Source organism: Danio rerio, chromosome 23, assembly GCF_049306965.1.
Source record: "Danio rerio strain Tuebingen ecotype United States chromosome 23, GRCz12tu, whole genome shotgun sequence".
Lineage (NCBI taxonomy): Eukaryota > Metazoa > Chordata > Actinopteri > Cypriniformes > Danionidae > Danio > Danio rerio.
In genome coordinates, this window is record NC_133198.1 from 29,793,777 (window position 1) to 29,813,178 (window position 19,402).

Genomic DNA, 19,402 nt, shown 5'->3' on the forward strand with positions numbered 1-19,402 from the left:
CTCAATATAGATATTATTCATGTTTGTTTTAAATGATGATTCTTTTTTACAACTGGTTGAATATCTCACATCTAGATTTGTAAAAGTTAATCTTCAAAAACAAAAACTAATGATTATAATAAATGCTTTTTTAATATAAATAAAAGTGTAATAATATATTTTATGGTATATATATTTGATCAACAGTAAAGTAAAAACATCAATGTTACAACATACAGTTTTAAATCATGATTTTAACCATTTCAATATATTTAAAAATGTCATTTATTCTTGGGAGGGTAACATTAGATGCTTCGGAATCCAATTTCAAATCAAGACTTAAAACACGCCCGTTTAGCTGTGCCTTTACTGAATGAGCACAGTGCTACGTCCAACAAATTGCACTATCATTAGTCTTTCTTTTCTTTTTCATTTCTTTTAAAACCTGTTTTATACTTGTATTTTATGTCTCGTTTTTCTTGTTTGTGTAAAGCACTTTAAATTATTTGAACTTTGAACATGAAATGTGCTATATTAATAAACTTGCCTTGCCTTGGAAATTAAACTATTATGCTAAAATGCTGTTTAGGTTTTTTTGATGAGCGATAGTTAAAATGAACAGTGTTTATTTGAAAAACAATTAACTGATGATTAATTAGGAATCAATTAGGGATTCAACAAAATGAACAATTTGTCTAATATCGATTACCCTTTTATTGGAAGCTGATAACCAATATCTACGCTGATAAGCTTGATTGATTGCACAAACAAATAGAGTGGACACCTGATTTCATTATAAAACCTTAACAGCAGAATTTGTTTTATTTGGGATGTTTAATAGATAAAAAATGATCAGGAGATGTTATGGCAAGAACAGTTTTATGAAGATATGTGAGAAATTAGGTTCTTAGCAAGGCAAGCTGATCTGTTAGATGTTCATTCTTTAAAATTATTGGCAGGAGCTTTGATTCAACTCCATTTTGATTATGCTAGCTTATTTTGGTATAGTAGCTGCTCACAGAGTATGAAGAAAAAACTGCAAAAGGCACAGAATAAATTAGTAGAATAATAAAAAAATCATCCTAAAGCACATTTGAGCAAAGAGTTTTTAAAGAATTAGGTATATTAATGGTTAGTAAAAGAGTATGTTTTTTAAAACTCGTGATGATAATTAAAATATTTAATGATTTGGTTCCTAGTTATTTTGGTGAACTATTTTAAAATGATAAGGCAACAGCATTCATATAGTACTAGGGGTTGGGATTTTAATATTTGTTTATTTAAATGTATAAGTCAAGTGGTGGAAAATAGGTTTTTTATACAAGTGAAATCATGTGAAACAAATTACCAAAAGCGATAAAGTAAATAAAAATCTTAAGGAGGTTCAAAAAAGTCTTCAAAAGATGGTTGCATGGTGGATGATAATGCTTTAATTTATATGTTATTGTATTGTGAATATAGGGTTGCAGCTGGAAGAGCATCCTCTGCGTAAAACATATGCTAGATAAGTTGGCGGTTCATTTCACTGTGGCAACCCCAGATTAATAGAGGGACTAAGCAGAAAATAAAATGAATGAATGTATTTGTGAATAATTTTGTTCCTGTTTTAAAATGTGGAGGTACTGTTTGTTTTTATGCATTAACTGTATTTTGTAGCCATACTTTGTTTTTGAACCACAAGGATTACAATGGAAACAAGCCCAGGGCTTTATTGTGTTTTTATGCTCGACACTTTTATTTCAAAATGTATGGGACACTTGTATTTTAGTAAAGTTTGTCTAAAATATGCCAAATAAAAATTTAATTCAATTCAATTCAAAACATAGCAAATACAAGAAAGCATCTACTTTTTTTTGCAAAAATCTTTTACAAATAGCAATTATGTTCAATAGCAATTATGCAAATAGCAAATATGCTCTTTTTGCAGAGTAAAAAATTATTATCTCCCCCCTATGGCAAAACTTTTCTAAAGTGCAAATCCATTAAAACCCTCATGGACAGCAGAACGCATCTAAAGTACATCACCCAGTGGGAATAATCTATCATTTACTAGTTTTAGAACATTAAAACTTTTTAACCTTAATAACATTTATTTATCAGATGATATGGCAGCTTATGGTGCATCAAATAAACAAAATGACTGCTCTCAAACTTTTGTAGAACATTGATATATAGCACATCGTTATATATTCGTTTTTACAAACAAACCGTTCACTCTAGATGTGCAGATTACTAGAATACACAACAAGTCTTTCCATCCTCAACCCAATGCACTTTGAAACAAGTGTCCACAGAGCAAACACGGACAACATACACCTTCTCGGCTTGCTGCGAGAGAGTATTTATATAAGGCACTAAGCAGCCACACAAGCGCCGGACTTTTGTCCTGCATTGATTGCCCACAGGGCTGGAACCTATCCCAAATGTCTATGACGAGAATCCACAAGTACATGCTCCGGGGGGCACAGCCCGAGTCAATCAGCAGCCATTATCCCAATCCATTTCTAGCGTGCTGAGTGCCAAGTAGAGAGCCCACAACCCAGCTGTCTAAGGAACTAACACACAAAAGCCCAAGTTCACTGAACCAGCATTAATAATGTCAGCAGCACTACTAGATCACATCGAACATGGGCCGATATTGCATTTTAGCCGCTGCATGGAAACATTGCATGCCACTGAATCATACTATGAACAGTGAAGGACAAAGCCAAGCCTGAAAAAGGACAAGAAGAAGAAGAGAAGTCTGAAACTGTCGTGCCAGGCATTCCTTAAAAAGTACTGAAACAATCAAAGCTTTCAAACAAAAACCAATTATCCACTAAACTCTGGGACTTCTAAGAACGGGGAGATGTGAGAGATAGTGCCTTCGGTTGATCAGATGCTTGGCGTTTATTCTCCAGCACTGTGTTGAGTTGCGACATGTGGCGCAAATAACATGCAATTCTTTTCTACAAAACGTTTTGGTGCCAATACACACGTAACAAAAACAAATCACTTCCATTCTGGGAATTTTCCTATTTATTAGAGGAATAAATCAGCCAAAATTAATCATTATTAGCTAACCCTCATGTCATTTCAAATGCCTTTTATTATTTTCCTGCGGAACAATTCTAAGAATATTTTGATGAATTACTATGCAGATCCAAACTGTCAAGCTCAATAAGGACAAACATCAAAAGCATCATTAAGCTCATAGCGTCAGTGTGATTAACTCACTTCGTTGAAAACAACATTGTAAAATTCAAGCATCATCTTTGGTGACAAAGCACAAATAAACCAAGGTATTGAAATGAACCACCATTTTGCTGTACTTTTTAAATATTGCAGTAAACGATAATAGTCAACCCCAAGTTGGCCAAGTCGATCTGTTCATTCAGACCGATAGCGGCGAGAGCATCAAAGTAGCTGGGAGTCATTCATTTTCAATGAGAGCCAGCGCCGTTAAGCGGCGATGAGCAGCACATCGCATCTTCGCCGGTGTGGGTATCGAGGAGAGTTGAAATTAAATCAACTTTATGGTAATGAGCTCTGACGCGGTTCGGCGGCAAGCAATCGGAAGTCCACCGCTTGAGAGGAGTCCGGATAACAAAAGTAAACTTTGCTTCCCACCACACATGTTCTCAAGGGTTTGATTATTGCGATCGTTGGATTTTTTATTATTTCCAATGTTTTCTTACAGGAACTTACATTTAATAAAAGTTACTGGCAAGTTTCTGATGTTCATTAATGTTTTTTTTTTTTTTTTTAAAAAAGCGGGAATCTCATATGACAATACAAAACAGTGTTGCTGCTTGAGGATATTTCAGACATATGGACACATTTTGGATAGGTGGAGCAAAGCCAGATCACATGCAACTTGCAACATCTTCCATAGTTAAATGAATTTGATAATAAAAACACAACAATTTCACGCTAGAAAGCATGTTTGATGTGGGAATGTAACTGACATGATATGCTGCAACGACCCCTTTAAATACGAGATCAATGTAGCGAATTTTGACACTCTCGCTGAAGCTCTCGCTGAAAAATTCAGCTCTCGCTGTTCTCGCGGAGCTGAAGGCAGACAGCATTGTCACCAGGGCGGCCAGAGCGACCTTTGGTGCCTTCGGTGTGAATGCACAGTAACCTGAATCCGACTGAGCATGCATTTCACTTGAAGACAAAACTGAAGGGAAAATGCGCCAAGAACAAGCAGGAACGAAAGACAGTTGCAGTAGAGGCCTGGCAGAGCATCACCAGGGATGAAACCCAGCGTCTGGTGATGTCTATGCGTTCCAGACTTCAGACTGTAATTGACTTCAAAGAATTTGCAGCCAAGTACTAAAAAGTAAAAGTTTGATTTATGATTATTATTCTGTCCCATTTTCCCAGTGATGGGTTGCAGCTGGAAGGGCATCCGCTGTGTAAAACGTGCTGAAGGTTCATTCCGCTGTGGCAACCCCAGATTAATAAAGGGACTAAGCCAAAAAGAAAATGAATTCTCTCCCATTACATTTGGTTGCTTAACAAGTGGGAGGCACATATGAAAACTGTTGTATTTCCTACACCATTCACTTAATTTTGATGTAAATACCCTCAAATTAAAGCTGACAGTCTGCAGCACAACAAGGGGTGTACCAATACACCAAAGCCTCGGTTTGGTTAGGTTTAAGGTATTGAAGCCACAGTTTGATCTGGTTTGGTTCAGTTTGCTAAAGGGGCAGGCCTTGTGCTGTATGACCAGCAATGTTATGGAACACTGGACTCACATGTTTGATATGAGGGTACTGCAGTTTGTACCGCAGGGATTTTATCACTTCAGAAAATCAGAAGATATTACTAGGAAATAATGAATAATTTACATTAACATTAGGTTTTATTCTGTTCTTTTGACTTTAGAATACATGAAATGTATTGCATATGAAAAACTTTATATGTTTTTTGTCTTTTTTGGAGATTGTCAGGCATGATCTCTGTGGACAACTTGGAGGAGCGCAGTAATGTTGATTCTCTGAAAAATTCTCTACTTGTCAAAGAAAACCAACAAACAGTAAATGTGGAACAACTTGAGGGCTGAGTATATATTAGGGGATACAATTAACATATCATATAACATATTAACATTTCTGTAAATGATTGAGAACCAGATAATTACCTGTTTGTAAAGGAAGCTGTCCTCAAGGTTGAATCTCCATGCCATAACGATGTGAATGGTGGACAGCACAGCTCCAGTGATCACAGCGGCCCTCATTCGCACGGGCAGCAGCGTGTAAATGATGTAGATGAAGAAAACGGTCCACCAGATCCCTTCAGGCATGCTGGGTGGATCCACCATCAACAGGCCAAACACCTGCACCACCACCAGCACCCCCATCACCAAGTAGCTCACAATCCACATGTAGTCCTGATGAAAGCCATTTCTGTTGCACACCACCATCAAAGTCAAAAACAGGCCCATGGCTACAGAAAGCACTGAAGCGTACGCCACATCTGGGGGACCCTGGACACAGTGAAACGCCAGCATGACCCCACAAACCACAACTAAAACCCCCATCAGCATTGTGAGAGAGCTCTGATTGAGTCTGAAGAAGTACCGCTGATACAGTCGCTCCAGTTTGGCTGACTTGAACTTTTTGGACTGAAAAATGTGTGCCAGACGCAATAAGCAAGTGAAAAAACACCTGTCAGGACCCTTCCTCTCCACCCCGCCTTCATCAGGGTCGTCCCCGTTTTTTGTTTGCCTTGTCTCAGCATCTTCAAAGGCCAAATCCACGGCTCTCAGACCAACATCGCCCTTCCTGCCGTAATGGTCTTCCTGCCAAACGCAGCGTGTGCTGAAGTTGCTGCTGGTGGCGCCCCCTGCTGCACGGGAGTACTGTTGTGATGGGGCTTCCATGGACTCGGGGTCCCGTAGACAGCTCATGTAGCGTGGGTTGCACAAGGAGGAGCCCCTTTTACGCCTTGATTTTCGACCGTTGCGTTCACCCCATGCTGTCTTGTGGTTGTCCACTCTTGCAGCTTTAAAGCCATTGACCCAAGACATTCTGACAAGACAAAGATATAAACATGTCTATCAAAAGAGCATAATTGCTTGAAAGGTTAGCTTATCCCAAAATGTAAACTTACTCACTTTCATGACTTTTACTCAAATCTGAGAGATTTCTGGCACTCTATAGAAAGTCTGACCACATAAAACTCTGAAGCTTCTGAATGCTAATGGAGAGATCAATCCATATAAACCAAATGCTATACAGTAGTCAACATTTGAAGTGGATCAAAAACCAATCCAAGTCCACTAGAAAAAAAACACATCAAATATAGATGATGAACAGATTTAATTTAGGTTTTTGCTCGCATAAAACATTGGTCAGCAAACTTACACAGAGGCTTTGTATCTACTTGACATTCAAGAACAAGCCAAATTGGTTCTTGCAGAAGCTAAAATGTGCTGCATGTCATGCAATAATGAACCTCATTGGTTCTTGCAAAAGCTTAAGACTCAAGAATAAATCTTATTGGTTCTCACATGACAAGCAAGCATGCTTAATCTTCACTAATTAATGTTAAAATGTGAATAAAACCAGATCAATCTGTTCACCATGTATAAATGGTCACCACTCTTTAGAAGTCTTAATTCATAGAGATTTCTTTTTGATTCCTAACTGATTTAATTGGATCTCTCTATGAAGTTTCTCAAGCATCAGAGATTTGGGTGAATAGACTTTCAATAGAAGGACAGAAATGGAGCAGATTTTACTGTTCTGTGTATATATATATATAAGCAATGTTATGGAACACTAGATTCACAAGTTTGATATGAGAGTATTGCAGTTCATATCGCAGAGTTTTTATCACTTTTTTTTTCTTTTAACAAACAAAATAGAAGATATGGATTATTAGGAAATGTTGAATAATTTACATTCACTTTTTGTTTTATTCTTTTGGCTTTAGAATACATGAATTATATATTATATACAGAGCATTTTATATTATTTTTGTCCTTTTTGGAGCGCGTCAGACATGGTCTCTGTGGACTTCTGTAGTAACAGCAACTTGGAGGACCCAAGTAATAGATTCTCTGAAAAATCCTCTTCCTCTCAAAGAAAACAAGATACAGTAAATGTGGAACAATTTGAGGGCCAAGTATATATAAAGGGGTACTATTAACATACAGTATCATATAACAAATTAACAATTTTCTGTAAATGATTAAGAAAGAAATAATTTTTAATTTTTATTTATAACATTACCTGTTTGTAACACATTTCTAGTTGATTTGTAACAAAAGTTTTAGCAAAAGCCATATTAATGTAAAAACTATATATAATATTATAATTTAATAGATATATTCTAAATATAATAGATTATAATATAAATATAAAAACCCACACATACAGTACAATTTTACAACATCAGCTATGTACAATGTATAATTTTGTCCACAAAATGTACTTTGAGTAAAACAGTATTACTTTGGCTGGTTATTCCAATGAAGGAATTTCCATGCTTGTAAAATCCAACATAATCATTCAAATTTATAATATAATTTATCATATAAAATAAAAACAATATTTCACCCAAAAATTTCACCTGTATCCACTGACTTCCACCAAAAAACAAATACTACAGAAGTCAATGGTTACTAGTTCCAAGCTTTCTTCAAAATGTCTTATTTTTTGTTCAATAGAAGAAAGAAAGTCAAACAGGTTTTGTGCAAGTAAAGAGTAAGTAAACAGAATTTTCAGTTTGGGGTGAACCATCCTTTAAATTTCAAACATTTAACCATAAGATTTGACATCAAAAGAAGCAAACTCAGAGATCACAAGAATCAAATTCAGTCAATTGTGTTTAACTTTTAACAGGCAGTGTATTTACACAGCGAATGTTGCCAAGTAGTTTAGCAAGGTTGACTTACCTGTGTGGCTTCCCCTTTGTGTGGCGGCACGGCTCTCTTTAGCAAGGCACTGCATTTACTCTATTGTTAGCAGATAATATTACCAGCATCTTTTTGAGTACAGGGTTGGTTGAGTTTCGGGACACCCACTTAAACACAGGGTCAACAGAAAATCCTCGTATACTGCCAAGATCTTTGCATCTCTCAGCCACCTGAGTCTGTTGGTACAACAAAAACAGAGCAGATGCAGGATGAGCAAAGCGTGTAAATGGGGGAAAAAAAGCACAACAGCCCTCTCTGAGATTACCAGGATCTGATTACCGCTAATAACTTTCATTAATAGCTGTTGCTGAATTAGCTGTTGACATTAATATGGGTTCGTGCATGTTTATGCCTCAATAGGTTAGTAAAGAGTATTGATTTCAAGCTGTAATTAACCGGATACTCTGCTTTCTCAGAAATGTCAATTGAGGTGAAAGCAAATAAAAAGCGTTGAAAATAAAAGAAGAAGATGCTGAAAGAGTCCAATCAATCTCACAATAAATCTGGTGAATGTGTAAGGGGAAAAAAACAGCACAAATGCAAGCATTTGAGAAGACTTAGGTTAATCCTGCTGTCCAATTTCCTAGGATTTGACTTTCAAAGCCAGTCACAAAAACAGTGCATTTTAAGGCAGGGAGTTTTTCCCAAAATATAAACACAGGCCAGTTTTTAGCTTGCTGTCTGACAACAAAGGACTTACTGCCCATGTGTCATCATAAGTCAACACTCTGTAATTCAGATTAAATTGTCCATGCTTCCCCAAATTTGCTCAGATGAGTCACCACTTTACCTCATGTCAGGGGTATTAGTAACTTCAAGGCTTTTTTATAGACGACAAACAGTGGAAATTAAATAAGACTTAACCAACTACAGTTCAGCTTAGAAATGAAATCTGCATCCAAAAAGACACTGAGTAGATACACCACTTTGTTCTTAAATTATCTTTAAATATTTGTTCCAATTCTAAACATATTTCTTCAAACCATTTTTTCTAAGCAAAAACAAAGAAATAAAGAAAATGTGCCACTATTTTTAGATATTCCAGAAAATACCAACTATCATGTCATTCAGTGCAGCAAAATACTGAAACCATATTTTGTTTTAATATTAAGAACAAGAATCATTTAGTTAAATATTTATCTAAAGACCATCATAGTGCAGCCCCCACTTTATACAGAGTATTTCTCAATTGAAATCTTACTGTGGTACTGTCCTTCAAAACACTCTTTTAAATTTCTCAGTTGAATATTTTTCTGTAGGATCTCATATTCTCTTATATACGGTAGTCAGCATTTGAAGTGGACCAAAAAAGTTTATTAAATTGTCCAAAGAGAAGAATGGGTGTTTTCCGACTGTTTTAATCCACTTTAAATATTGGCTCCTGTATAGGCATGGGCCGGTATAAGATTCTGTTTGTAGAATAACCTTTGATAAAAATATCTGGGTTTTACAGTTTCACGGTATTGTGATTAATTCTTTTAAAATGTCTTGGTAAAAAACAACAACTATTTCTCCATTGAACACAATATATTTTATTTTAAAAACATTTAAAATATTTAGGCTTTTTTATTTTAAACATGTCAGGCTAAACTATTTCAATAAATCACTTTCTTCATTAGTAACTTAAAAAGGCATTTTTGCATTGCTTCCCTTTCTTTGGATATAAAGTAAAGCCACTGCACTGTTCAACTCTATAGCATGCTTCTATGTTGGTGTATAAGTGACTTGTTTTAAAACAATTCTTGAATCTTGGACTGACCAGTAGCTTTTGATTTGGAGGGTTTTTTTGCTGTAGATACCATTGCCCTAAAAAACCTAATGAAATAGTCGTAAAAAACACATTAAAAACACAAAACGTACATATACCGTAGGAACGGTATAAAAGAAAATGTTTGCAGTTTCAAAACCTTGACTTTCCCAAACCGCGGTAAACCTTTTCACGGTTAACGTTATCAGCCCATGCCTACTACTGTATATCAATAACGTCAGAATACATATGTTGTTTAATTTTTTTTTTATTTATTGTTTCGCATATTTTTGACATTTTAATTTTAAGTAAATTTTTAGTAAGGTCAGAATAAGCTTGTTGCCTCATTTTTACATTATTTTATGTTTTACACACATTTTGACATTTTATGTTCACAGTTATTTAAAACACTTTAATAATATATACATATACATTGAATAGTATGTACATCAAATGACTTGAAATTACAGTACGGCTGCACAATATTTGAAAAATTACACAATGCATTATTTTTTTATTCTGTGATATATATATATATATATATATATATATATATATATATATATATATATATATATATATATATATATATATATATATATGTATATATATATATATATGTATATATATATATATATATATATATGTATATATATATATATATGTATATATATGTATATATATATATATATGTATATATATATATATATGTATATATATATATATATATATATATATATATATATATATATATATATGTATATATATATATATATATATATATATATATATATATATATGTATATATATATGTATATATATATATATATATATATATATRTRTATATATATATATATATATATATATATATATATATATATATATATATATATATGTATATATATATATATATATATATATATATATATATATATATATATATATATATATATATATATATATATATATATATATATATATATATATATATATATATATACATACATACATACATACATACATATACAATTTCACTACATGAGTTTAATAAATGTTTGTAAAGAATATATGATTTTAGATAGAGATGTCCTGATTAGGTTTTGTTGCCCTCGAGTCCGAGCTATTTAATTTTCTATTGATACCGAAACCCAATTCGATACTTCTATAACACATAAAAAAAAGAATAAAGAAGAGTAAAGAAACAGGTGTTGTGCCAAGAAATGCACCCCTGCCTGTGAAATGCATCCCCTTCATAGACTTTCATTAGCATTCTCAGTCTACATTTTAAAAAAAAACAAAGGCCATAAATAATTAAAACATCAACTAATATGATTTTTACTTGATAGATCAAGCAAAAACAAGAAGTGAAAAGCATTTTAAAAATAGGTTTACAAATAAATGAAAAATATAATTTTGGACTGTAGTTTAGACTGATGTAATAAGCCTTTTTCAAAAAAATTAAGCTTTTTGGTTTTAAATAAATGAAAAATATAAAATTGTAGTTTTTAACTAAACCACACATTAAACAATCTACCTTCATTAATCTAATCAATATTTTATTGAAACTACATCTATTTATTAATATAAATACATATCTTCTCTAAGGTAAGGGTTCATGGAACTCGCCTCAGTCACAGTCATTAGTTGCCATAACTCTATTATTCTTATTATTTTAATCAATTTAAGTTAATATATGCACATTTCGGGGTGTGTTTCTTTGCACAACACTGGCATTTAACCAATAGCCTCTCTGAAATATACTGTATATATATAAATATACAGTATGAGCATATATATGAGCACAAACCGTGTAATCGGGTCTGGACATCCCTAATTTTAGATATATTTGGAAAGATTCCGTAGAGGGTACAATAAACAAATCTTCAAGCATAGATAAATTCAGTTAAGAAACATATGCTAGTTAAGTAAATAGTCTTTTGTAGTCAAAATGTATTCAGGTATGCAGTAATTGAATAATCAAATGTAAAATAATACCGCATAGTCTTTGTTTTATAAACAACTCAATAAAATTAATCGTTACTAATTTTTTAAAGTTACAAACGCTATCTTTTTTTTGTGCCTGGATGCTTTTTAAACCCTCACACAGTCCTCAAAAAAACAAAACATGATCAATCATAATCCAGACTCAACATTGCATATACTTGCGATGTGACTATTGCAAAGGATCACATCGTGATATATTGTGCAGTCCTACTTAAAATTGTAATCTGACAAGGAAACTGAAATTAAATTGCTCATCTTCAATGAAATGTGCCAAAAATGTGGCTAAAAATAGAGAAACACTTCAAAGAAATAATGACCACTTACAAAAAAAAATTCTTTTTTTAGCATATGTCAATCCTTACCATAAATTCTGTTGGAATAATAAAACATTTACAAGTAAAAAAAAAAACATGTTAAAATGTATATCCCCTTCAACACATAATCTTGAAAGGCATGTATTATCGATTGAAATCAAACACAGCTATCTAAATAAAGTTACGGTGGTCTGTGGGAAACTTGGGCTGGTTTTCCCTTCATGGATCCCACTCTAGAGACACTGTGGCTTCACATTCTATTGCAAGCACTAATTTAACTTGGCAAGAAGATTCGACCATTCATTCGGCACTGACATGAGAGAAAAAATGTAAGGGATGATAAAAACTTTAAACCTTTAACTTTGCTCCAGTGAAGCTATAAACAGTAATGCCTATGACAGGAGAAAGATCCTTTAACACTTCACACTGCATATTTACATAAAGAAAAAAAAACCCACAGAAATATGTACGTATCTAATAATTATACATAGAAATATGACCAAATAACAGACATGACCATACCTTGTGCTAATTAACAGGCCTTATGTTATGATTGCATTCACAATTTTTTTTAAAATAAGCTTCACGCACAAGCATTTTCACAAGTCAATCTGCCTTAAACATGCCTGAGATATTGATTTATAAGGTCTTCATTTGTCTCTGGGCTATTAACACTTTACAACCAGGCTTAGTTTGTTAGCATAAGTTAGTTATGATGAAAACTACTTGTAAGGCATTTATTCATCTTATGCTATAATTGTGTAGCTAAACTCAATGATTTCAAAATCTGTACATGTTTTATCTTCATGGACCTAATAAATAAACTCCAGATGTATTATTTTAACTAACAATAACAATAATGTATACATTGATGCTATTTCTTACAGCTACATGCAATTTATGTCATTTTGCATTTTTATTACCATAGTTTGAAACATTTACTTACTCTAATTTTATCTTTAAAATAAATAAATGAACAGATCTTTTTAATATTCCTGTCAAAGTAGCCCTTATTTTAAAACTAACATTTATATTGGTATAATACAAGACTTTCCCAGAGATGGGTTGTGGCTAGAAGGGCAACCGCTGCATAAAAACGTGCTGGATAAGTTGGCGGTTCATATCGCTGTGGCGACCTTGAATTAATAAAGGGACTAAGCCGAAAAGAAAACAAATAAATCAATAATACAATACATCCTAATAGAAGCTTTGGCAATTATCGCAGCAAAGAAAAACTGTTAGCTTCATATGCCCACCAAATAAAAAGTCATTTATATATATATATATATATATATATATATATATATATGAGTTATAGTGTGGTTTATTTTTATTTTATTCAATTTTGTACTGTTATATAGATAGATAGATAGATAGATAGATAGATAGATAGATAGATAGATAGATAGATAGATAGATAGATAGATAGATAGATAGATAGATAGATACTGTTGTTTCTCTTTTGTCTGTCACAAAAATCTGATAATTAAATAAAAAATAATAATAATAATAATAAAGCATGGCATTACATAGACTCACTACACTGAATTCTCACCACACTTGCTAAACAGTAAATCCCCAATAACAAACTCTAAAATGTGAAGAATGTCTCTCCACACTAGTAGTGCACTGCATTGGGAGCCCCTTTGCAGTAGTAGTGTCACTCCAGCCGAACGCAAGCTCAACATACCTTGATTTTATACGAGGCAAACGCAGCTGCAAATCCTGTACTCCTGCACTTACTCTACTGTAAATTCGCTTTCATCTGCAACTGTAACATGTTGCCCTGAGGTCTTCCTACACCGCCGCTGCTCCTGCTAACAAGCCCTACTACAACACACTGCAAAACAAGCACACGTTTCGAGAGTACGAGAAAACACATCCGTAGGGCAAGCAGCGGGACTCACCGAAAGCACCCATGAATCAGCAGCTCCAGGAGCGAAAGCGCGGAGTGGAAGTGTGTCGCTGGTCCGCGGGAGAGTGACTGTGGCTGGGCGATGGTTACATTATTCTCGCGCACGCCGCTCTTCCAGTCACGTTCGTCTTCATGCTTCTTCACGCGCTGCTACGATCCGCTGGAGTCTGGAGTCCCCCTAGAGGTGCACTGTGTGTGTGTGGTGTGTGAGTGTGAGAGTGTGTACATTGTGGGTAGACAGACTGATAGTAAAACCAGAATTTTTTAACATTGTGGTGACCGGGTTAATAAAATGAGGTAAACATGATAAATAACCATGAAAGAGGAGAAAATGTAAAAGGATTTTTTTAGCTCCAGGAATGATTCCTCATTAAAAATATTACAGTAATAGTTATAGTTATAGTAAATATTATAGTTTATACACTATAATACACTAATACACCATAATACACTATAGTGAGTATTATACTATTGCCTATAGTATTTAGAACACTGTGTTATGAATGTTATAACATAGCTACTGTAGTGGCTAAGTGATAGTTCACCAAAAACTAAACATTCTATCATCATTTACTCACCATTAACTTGTTCCAAACTTTCTTTCTTCTGCAGAAAGTTAATTTGAAGAAAGCTGGAAATCTGTGACCACAGACTTCCATAGTATTTAATTTTCCTATATGGATTTTGAATGGTTACAGATTTTTACGCTATGTTCAAAATATATTTGAATTTGTGTTTAACAAAAGAAATATACCCATAAAGGTCTGGAATCTTTTAAAGGTAAGTAAATGGTAAATTATTTTTTTGTGATCTATCCTTTTACTATTGTGAACTGCATGATAAGCTGTAATAAATACTGTAGTTTACCTTAGTTTTTACTACAGCAAACTATGGTTTAGTTTAGTAAAAAATACCCTAGTTGTAGAAAACGTAGCATTAGTTAATTAGTTTATAAAACATTACATTTTCAACTATAGAATTACCACAACAGATTAATTCAAGTACTTTATTATAGTATGGTTCTAAAACATTGAAGTATTTACTATGAATTACTATAGCATTTAATTTTCATGGGATGTTTAATATAATATTAGCTTAGTATTAAAATAATAACATTAAATGGAAAGTCTCTGCTTTTAAACACTTCGTCAGTTGAAATTAATATTGACTCCTGATAGGACTGAGTTTGAGACTGAACTGAGGTTGCAAATTGTGTTAATAAACAAGTTAAAAAAGAATACTAAGTTGGTAAAGTTGTAAATATCTACAAATACACACAATTTGGAAAATAATCTATATTTTGTTCAGTACTGGTGTCATTTCAGTTGTTTTGAGTAAATGAAAAGGTGTCATGTTTTTAGATGTTCATATTAATCATACACAACAAATTTAATAGCTTCAGAAGAGTTAAGAAATCGATAAAATAGAATATATCTGAATTTTAGTCACAACAAATGAAAATAATTGTCATTCTGGCCAACGAAGAAAAATTAAGTTTTTTTTTTGTTTCAAGTAATTTTTTTGTCAAAATTAAAACATGAATTAAAGATAATATTTTACCTAATTGTCTGGTGTTTTTTACTCACTCTTCTTTGGCTTAGTTCCTGCCTTATCAGGACAATTATTTTACTGCAGAAGTACTTATAGCCACATACTCTCCGATTAACACTCCGACGAATTTAGTTGATCAAATTCACTTACTGTATACTGCATGTCTTTGGACCCTTTACCAGCATTTAATATCCTGATTTAAAATGATGAAAAAATGTGGGTAAAATATGGCAAAACCCATCTGCTGGGTTAAATCCTTATAATCAAATATGTGCTCAAAATGTGATTAAATCCATCATTTAATATATATCTATATATATATATATATATATATATATATATATATATATATATATATATATATATATATATATACAGTTGAAGTCAGAATTATTAGCCCCCCTGAATTATTAGACCGCTTCTTTATTTTTCCCCAATTTTTTTTTTAACAGAAAGCAGATTTTTTCAACACATTTCTAAACATAATAATTTTAATAACTCATTTCTAATAACTGATTTATTTTATCTTTACCATGATGACTGTAAATAATATTTGACTAGATATTTTTCAAGACACTTCTATACAGCTTAAAGTGACATTTAAAGGCTTATCTAGGTTAATTAAGTTAACTAGGGAGGTAATAGGAATTAGGCAAGTTATTGTATAACAGTGATTTGTTCTGTAGATTATCAAGAAAAAATATAGCTTAAAGGGGCTAATAATTTTGTCCCAAAAATGGTTCATAAAAAAATCAAAACTGCTTTTATTCTAGCCAAAATAAAACAAATAAGACTTTCTCGAGAGGAAAAAATATTAGCAGACATACTGTGAAAATGTCTTTGCTCTGTTAAACATTATTTGGAAAATATAAAAAAAAGAAGAAAAAAAATCGAAGGGGGCTAATAATTGTGACTTCAACTGTATATAAACTTTTTCTCAGTGGTTTCGGTACATTTCTCATAATCAGAAATGACATTTTCTAAACGGTAAGTACAACACCACGTATTACCTGCAAAACTGGTGGCTCAGTGGTTAGCACTGTCGCCTCACAGCAAGAAGGTCACTGGTTCGAGCCCCGGCTGGGCCAGTTGGTGTTTCTTTGTGGAGTTTGCATATTCTCCCTGTTTTTTACGTGGGTTTCCTTCAGTTGCTCCAATTTCACCCACAGTCCAAAGATATGCAGTATAGGTGAACTGAATAAGCTAAATTGGCAGTACTGTATGAGTGTATGAGTGTGTATGGGTGGATAAGGAATATGCTGGATAAGTTGGTGGTTTATTTTTCTGTGGAGACCCCTGATAAATGAGACTAAGCCAAAGGAAAAAGAAGTTGGGTATAATATGGCCGAGCCCAACTGCTGGGTAAAATCTTTATCATCAAATATTTTACTCTAAATGTGACTGAATCCAACATTTTAATGTGTGTATATATACGTTAAATGGGTCTGTTTTGATTTTACCCGCAGACTTGGTGTATTTGTATATTATGCATATCTTATGAATACACAAAAATATGATGTTATACATACAGTATAGTCAACTTTTAATGTGATTTGAACTATTTCATCAAAGTTGTCCTAAACTATTGGAAAAGCACCCATACTTGTCTTATGACAATTTAGAAAACATTTTCATCCACTTCAAATGCCAACTACTGTGTGCCAGCATATGAGCTAAAGTGCTCGTAACTCTAATTTGGTCAAAACATGTTTTGCTTCAAATCTATTATGTCATCAGGTTTCTGGTTCAGGTGAGGGTTTGTAGGAAAAATGCAAACCAGTTGAAAAGAGGGCACTGGGTCTAAAAGAGGGCGCATCTAAATGTGTGTTTGTGCCAATGCATGAAGGAACATTATGCATAAAAAAAACAAGAACACAAAAATATTTTACGTGTTCACCCTGCTGACGCTGTTATTATTCTCTGTTGTGAAAACACACACTATCAGCCGGTCTGGACACGCTTGACTGATATTATGGGATAGATAGACAGATATGCAGACAGATGTACAGACAGACAGACAGACAGGCGGATGGATAATATATGGATATTAAATGTTTTTTGGTATTAGAAGTTTTTTTAAAGACAATAGATAATTATTCAAGTTATTCAAGGTTTCAATTCAGTTCAAGTTTATGTGTATAGTGCTTTTCACAATAATTTTTGTTTTAAAGCAGCTTTACAAAAGGTGTACTTTATTGCATTACAATCAGATTAAGTTAAAGTTACAATAAATATAAGTTATCATAAAAATACATAGTTTACCTGCATTTTTATTGCATATATAGTCTATGTGTACATGTTTAATGAAGTGTATTTGTGTATTAAGTGTACGTGTTCTGGAAATTATAGTGTCAGCTTATTGGAAGTTTTTTAAAGAGGTAAAAAAGAAAATAGATTAGAAAGTGTTCTAAGCTTCTTTATTGTGCCCTGAGGGAGACATTTTCAGTCAAAAGTTAAACTCAAAACACTTTTTTGACTCAAAGGTAATACTTCAGCATACCCTGAAACAATAAAAAGCAATAAAATATTAAAAGACAATGCACGAACACATACTGAACACATGAACATACACATAATCATCATAATCGTGTATTACAGACAGACAGACAGACAGACAGACAGACAGACAGACAGACAGACAGACAGACAGACAGACAGACAGACAGACAGACAGACAGACAGACAGACAGACAGACAGACAGACAGACAGACAGACAGACAGACAGACAGACAGATAGATAGATAGATAGATAGATAGATAGATAGATAGATAGATAGATAGATAGATAGATAGATAGATAGATAATATTTAAGGCATGATTTTTCACAAATATTCTATTCATGTTGTTTTTATTGTATTATTGTAAACGTGTAACATAATAATAATAAACAATGAGTAGGTGTGTCTGAAGCATTGACTGCTGGTGTATGTTCTTCATCAGCAAAATTAATGACGGCACATGACAAACAGCCTTGTGGCTTCACTACCTTTTAAAGTGCTTGTTCTGGACAGTGTTTTCTTTCTGTTTTGCTTTTTGGAGCTCCATTGTGAAGCTTGCCTGAGGATTCAGCACTGATAAAAACAATATGCGCTCCTGTGTTTGTGTGTGAATGTGTGTGTGTGTGTGGTTAGTGGCCTCACTATGCAAATAAAGCTTTATTTGTTCTGCGTACAGAGCACATAACCTTTGAGTGCAGTTTGATCTGCCTGTCAGAGCTGCTGTCCCTCTGTTTTTGGCCCTCAATCTGTTTTTACTGTTTTAGGCAGATCTCACGCATATGTTAACATCCGTTTCATTTACAGTCATTCACAAATTCATTTAAAGCTTTAAATAATCTAGCCCCTGTTTATCTAACCAACCTTCTGTCTCGCTACAATCCAACCTGCTCTTTAAGATCTCAAAGCTCAGGGCTTCTAGTACATATAACAAAGTCAAGTAAAGGAGGTCGAGCTTTCTCTTTATGGCTCCTAAAATCTGGAAATGCCTCCCTGATCATTTCTGGGGCTCAGACACACTCTCGCAGTTCAAAACTAAAGACTCATTTTTAGCAAAGCATACACTCAATGCATTACTTAACGGTATGGCGCATGAATGTGATCCAAGCAGGCGTTTGCATCACCTTTATATACACTATAAACAGCAGCTAGGCTAATTATTCTCTTTATTCTCTGTTTCCACCTGGGGATGCTCATCCCGAGGCCCACAGAAATTATGCAGTGCCACTGATGTGATCCAAGACCTGCGAAGAGATGATCCCAAGGTTTCCATAATCCTGGACCAGGCCATTTCCTGAGCTGTGGTCATGGAGGAGTGGATAGCATGAGATTGATTCCTGTGAGACTCCAGAGACAGACGAGTCTTCGCTGACGTGCAGTGTTCTCCAGCCTCGGTGTCTAGACTGCAGATCTGCACAAGACGTTTGGCCGGAGGAGAAATGATCGTGCTCAACTGAGCCTGGTTTCTTTCAAGGTTTT

The 19,402-nt window shown here is 33.7% G+C and overlaps 1 protein-coding gene across 2 annotated transcripts in view; it reads right to left on the reverse strand.

Moving 5' to 3' along the window:
- The window catches only part of adcy6b (adenylate cyclase 6b), a 93,896-nt gene extending 79,867 nt beyond the window's left edge, over positions 1-14,029 (reverse strand). For both annotated transcript variants that reach the window (XR_012398562.1, XM_002666490.7), the window contains exons 1-3: positions 13,868-14,029; positions 7,874-8,070; positions 5,114-6,002 (exon numbers count right to left, since the gene is read on the reverse strand). Coding sequence is in view for 1 of the 2 variants with exons in the window: in XM_002666490.7 (XP_002666536.2) it covers positions 5,114-6,001 (888 nt within the window). In the remaining variant the exon portion in view is untranslated. The remainder of the gene's footprint in view (positions 1-5,113; positions 6,003-7,873; positions 8,071-13,867) is intronic.
- Positions 14,030-19,402: the final 5,373 nt, after the last annotated feature.